This window comes from Mus caroli, chromosome 15 (assembly GCF_900094665.2).
Source record: "Mus caroli chromosome 15, CAROLI_EIJ_v1.1, whole genome shotgun sequence".
Taxonomy (NCBI): domain Eukaryota; kingdom Metazoa; phylum Chordata; class Mammalia; order Rodentia; family Muridae; genus Mus; species Mus caroli.
Window position 1 is genome coordinate 97,377,071 of NC_034584.1, and position 4,750 is coordinate 97,381,820.

At 54.9% G+C, this 4,750-nt stretch overlaps 1 protein-coding gene across 1 annotated transcript in view; it reads right to left on the reverse strand.

The window, feature by feature from the left end:
• The window catches only part of Ppp1r1a (protein phosphatase 1 regulatory inhibitor subunit 1A), a 7,636-nt gene extending 5,621 nt beyond the window's left edge, over positions 1 to 2,015 (reverse strand). The window contains exon 1 of the mRNA XM_021184174.2: positions 1,797 to 2,015. Within this exon, the coding sequence (XP_021039833.1) occupies positions 1,797 to 1,880 (84 nt within the window). The 5' untranslated portion in view covers positions 1,881 to 2,015. The remainder of the gene's footprint in view (positions 1 to 1,796) is intronic.
• Positions 2,016 to 4,750: the final 2,735 nt, after the last annotated feature.

Consider the following 4,750-nt stretch of genomic DNA (forward strand, 5'->3'; position numbering starts at 1 on the left):
CAGGAGGCAGGAGGCAGGAGGCAGGAGGCAGGAGGCAGGAGGCAGGAGGCAGGAGGCAGGAGGCAGGAGGCAGGAGGCAGACTCCCTGGATCCCAAGAGAGATGGCTCTTTTCTGTTTCTGCCCCTACCTAACCTAGCTCTCAAGGACATCTGAAGGTTGTGGAGGAGGGCTGCCCCCACACTCTGCTGTACACTCAGCTTCCCACTTTTTCTTCACCCTCCTACTCCCACCCCATGGAAGTTGGGGTAGGAGCTCCTGCTATGTTTGGTGCTTTTGCCTACATACTTGGTAACAGCAGGAAGGACCAGGGCAAACTTTTAGACCCAGGAGATAGATTTCTGAAGACTAGAAAAGAGCAGACAGAGTCCCAGCTTTTCTCTCACTTTGACTCCCCAACACTGTCATGTGCCCTCTTGTGTTCCCTTGTCCCCAGCTCTGTAAACCAGCTGGCCTGCCCTCCTTCAAACCCCTTTGACACCAAACAGAAGCAGGTGTCAGGTCCTGTCTGCCATTGGGAGGCAGATCTCAGAACCTCTGGCTCCCACAGTCTCCACTTCTGGGCTTGCTTTCCTGTTTCAAAAGTCGTCTGAGCCAATCTGCTGTTTCTGGGCATAGGCATATTTCTTGAGTCCATAGAAAAAGCCTTCATTCTCCTCATCTCAGGTGTGTGAGGTCTCAAACTCCCTCTCCAGCCCCTTGGTCCCCAGGTAGGGAGAGGAGAAGCTGGGTACCTGTCCCTCCCTGAATCTGAGAAGTAGAAGTTTCAAAGTGTACACCTGCTGGGTCCCTTTTCATCCACACCCAATTCTATGAATCGGCTCTAGCAATGTGGAAACCTCTTTCTCCTGCTCATCCCCAGAGGTCTGATTCTTTCAGGTGGAGAGCTTGACGGTGAGTGGCTGGGGGCAGGAGTCCTGGGGAGTTGGATGCTCTTGGGGAGGGATGGTCTTCACAATCCAGGGAATGCAAAAGAAGGCAGGCTGCAGATAGTAGCCCCTTCCATACGCTCACTGACGCTGACACACACTGCTCACTCACACACTGCCGCCTCTGCCAGGCTGCTCAGAGCTAAAAATAGGCCAGGCCAGGAGGCTGGGCCAGGGCCCTGCACTCCCACCCGATGAGCCAAGCTTTCTCGGTGGCTTGCTCTTGGCTAAGCTTGGACCCCAGGCCCAGACGCTCCAGATCGCCGCGCTGCGCCCGGCATCTCACCCCCACTCCCTACTCCATAGGGCAGAGTTATACCCAGGTCCCACGTGCTCCGACTTGCAGAAGGGAACATCAGCTTGCAGGACCCCCCCCCCCCCCCCCCCCCGCCCTTGCTCTAACACTCCTCCATAGCTGTCCTCATCCCTTTGGGTGCCACACTCAGAGCCCAGGTGCAGATGACACGGAGGGGAGGAGAGCAGAGCTGTCTCTTCTGCCCACTTGCCGCCCCCCCCCGCCCTGCACATCCTCCCGGCGGTACGCTTCAGCTTACCAACGCCACTTAGCCGGGAAACTCTGGGGGTTGACTGGGTGTGAGGGGCTGTAAGGTCACCAGTGGGGGAGGAGGGGTCGTGTCCCTATGGCTGGGCTGGGAGTGAACAACGCTCTTGGAGACACCCGCCACAGGGACCCATACTGGTGACCGAGGTGTGGCCTCGTTGTTGGGGGAGGGTATGCAGACCCCCATAAACTGGGCGAGTGCGTTCCTGAAGAGGTGCGGTGCCGCGCTGGGGCAAGGCAGGGATTCAAGTCTCACGGCCAGGTCCCCAGTCCTTCGCCGAGTCCCGCTGCCCCGCCCTGCCTGTACCTGCTCGGCCGCCTCCGGGTCCAGGTGAGGCTCCAGCAGCGGGACCGTAAACTGGATCTTCCGTGGGCTGTTGTCGGGCTCCATGGCTCCTGGTCCGGCAGCGGCGGACCTCGGGCTGGGGCGGGCGCGCTCCCTCTCTGTTGCGCTCCGGCCCCGGCCCCAGCCCGGCGCTCGGCTTGCAGCTCCTGGCTCGGCGCGCCCCGCTCCGCTTGGGGACTGTGTTGCTGCGGATTGGCTCGCCAACGTCCCTCCCGGCCCCCTCCTCCCCCAGTCCCGAGCCTTAACCCCGTCGTGGCTGTGCTGGCGGCTGCGCAAGTCGCCGCCCCTCAAGCTAAGGAGCCAGACCCCGGTGGGTCGCTGTCCTAGACCACCCGCGGGCCGGCATCCAGGTATTTTAGAATTCTGGGCAGGGGGTGGGTGTGGAAAGGTGTTATCAAGAACTTCTTCAAGCTGGTGCAGGTTTCATGGTCTGGAAAAAAGAAAGGACCCAGCTCCATAGGTAGATTATGTTTATGATCTAAAGGAGATTTCACAAAGAGAAAAGATTGAAAGGAGGTTTAGGTACACAGCAGGAGGGATTAAAGTTAGACTGGGAGGGAACTTCCCCTTGAGGTCAATTACTAGAGTGGATGTGAAAACTTTGAGGGCAGGTGCGACCTTTGGCTACTGCTCAGGGAACACTCCCGGACAAGAGAGAGAAGAGGGGAAGGTCTCAGAGAGTCTGCAGAGTAAGACTCTTTGGAGTGTGAGTGGACCAAGGGCTTGGGGGGAGGGCCATTTAGGGTAAAGAAGAAGCCATGGAGGTGAAAGCCAATCCTGCTTGTGAAATAGATTTCACTTTCTGCTTGCTACATTGTGGGCTGCAAAGTAGGTGAAAGGCCTTTAAGGGGATTACAGGGATGGGGATGGGGAGTGGAGGACACCCCACCAGGGGTGGCCTGTTTACAGATGGCTGGTGTCCACTTTCACTGTTGGCAGGACAATGAAAATGCTCTGCCCTGCTCTGCCGTGACTATTGGCATGGAAGTTAGACTACTAGAAGAACTTACTGGGTTGGTATGGGATCAACATGCCACTCGGTACTAACCAGTGAGGGCGACAGGATATTCATAGGAACTGAAGTGCTCTGTACTAGGGTTAGGGTCACTAGACAGAGAGAGGTAGGTGCTGGGGAGGTGGGAGGGTTCCTAATAGATTCAGGAGACACAGTGGAACTGAGATAGAGAAGGAGAAAGCCTATAGTGCTGAAGGAGGGGTATGGAAGTGCGGGGAGATCAGTTTCTTTGTAGTCTTAAACTGAACAGAGGGCAGGGTCCATCTAGGTTTAAGCTTGGCTCCAGGGGAATGGGGCCTTGGTCATCCCCCACTCTAGGGGGCAGCTTTAAACCTCAGTCTGGAGTTCTCTGGTGTGTTTTCCATGGCCCCTTCCCCTCTTCCCTCCAAAAATAGCCCCACCCTCACCCCCTTCCTCCCCTAGGGATCCTTTTACACAGCAGACAGGCTCAGCTTTCTCCAGGGCAAGGCCAGGTTGCAGCCACTCAGCAGCCCTGAAGGTTCTATAGCCAGTTGCTCCTCCATTTGCTGTTAGTTGAAGTAATAGGACTCTGGGAATGCTTCTCCCAGCCTTTTTGCTCTGTTTGGATAGTAGGGAAAATGTTCAGTGTCCCTGGATCCCAATGTCTGTGTACCCCATCCCAGTGCAGTATGCACGGAGAGGTGATGAATCAATAATATGGGAGACAGGGCAGACAGGGTGTCTTAGGGCTGGGCCATTATTTTCCTTCTCTTTGCTTCTCCCTCCCACACATACACTTAGGGGCATAGTTGCTTCTAGAGAGGGACATTCTCTATCCTCTTGGCCAGGCCTGAAGGCACAGTCCCCACCCCTGATTCAGGAGCTCAGCCTCCATCTCCTTTGTAGTGTTAGAATTTCCATGTTTCATATCTGAGGATCCATGGAGCAAGGGACCTGACACAGAGGCAGGCCACATCTAATGTAGTGCTGGGGGGGAATACTGGCTTGTTTCATGTAGAATTCCAGCTTGAGGGTTTCTCTATTTGGGCTGTTATGAGATTACACTATTATGGGGTAGTCCAGTTTGCTTAGATTTCTTCCATGTTCCTTTATATCTCTCAAATTTCAGCCCTGGGATTCCCTTCTCAACCCCCCAGATTCTGACTTTCCTTGATCTGAAAGTTCCAGGCTAGGTGGGGGCCAAGAGATACTTAGGGGAGATGAAAAAAGGGGGTCTTGAGAGCAGCTGGAGAGGGGTGGTGGTTGAATATAGTGGGTTGGGGGAGGTGGTGGTTAGAGAAGAGAGCCAGTGGGAAGATAACTACCTGGCACAAGGATAAAGGGCTGACTGGCAGGAGGGAGGTGGGATGGGCCCTAGCACAGCTTTTTCAGGCCAAGTGGAGGGGTGACTGTGAAGGTGTGTGCATGTCGTTTTGACCTTTATTTATGCCCTGAGCTGAGTGAGTAGCTGTGAGCACCTGCTATGCATGTGGGAAGCAGAGAGGATTGTATACACAGGTCTGGAGAGTTGCAGAGGCCTGTGCCTGCCTGGAGAGTAAGAGTGAACCTGTTTCTTTCCCTTTTCAAATGTGTCTATGTGAGCAGTGGCCAAGTGGTCACCCCTCTGCTGCAGCCCAGGTGGCAGAGCCATAACTACTCTAGGGCACCCTTATGGCTTATGAATATTTAAAGTTATAGGGATGTGACTTGGTGATGCCATTACCTAATGATCCACTCTCCCTGCTGCTTGTAGTCTTCCAGGTTAATGGACTGCACCTTGTTTTTGCTGATCTACCCTCCTTGCTCCATTAACTTCAGTGTTAATTTCACCAATCCCCACAACTAAGCCTGGGGGGGGGGGTCAACCAGGGTGCTGTAGAGAAATGGAGTCACCTAGGCTGGAATTTGGGAGGTCAAGTTCAAAACCTTCCTCTGCTAC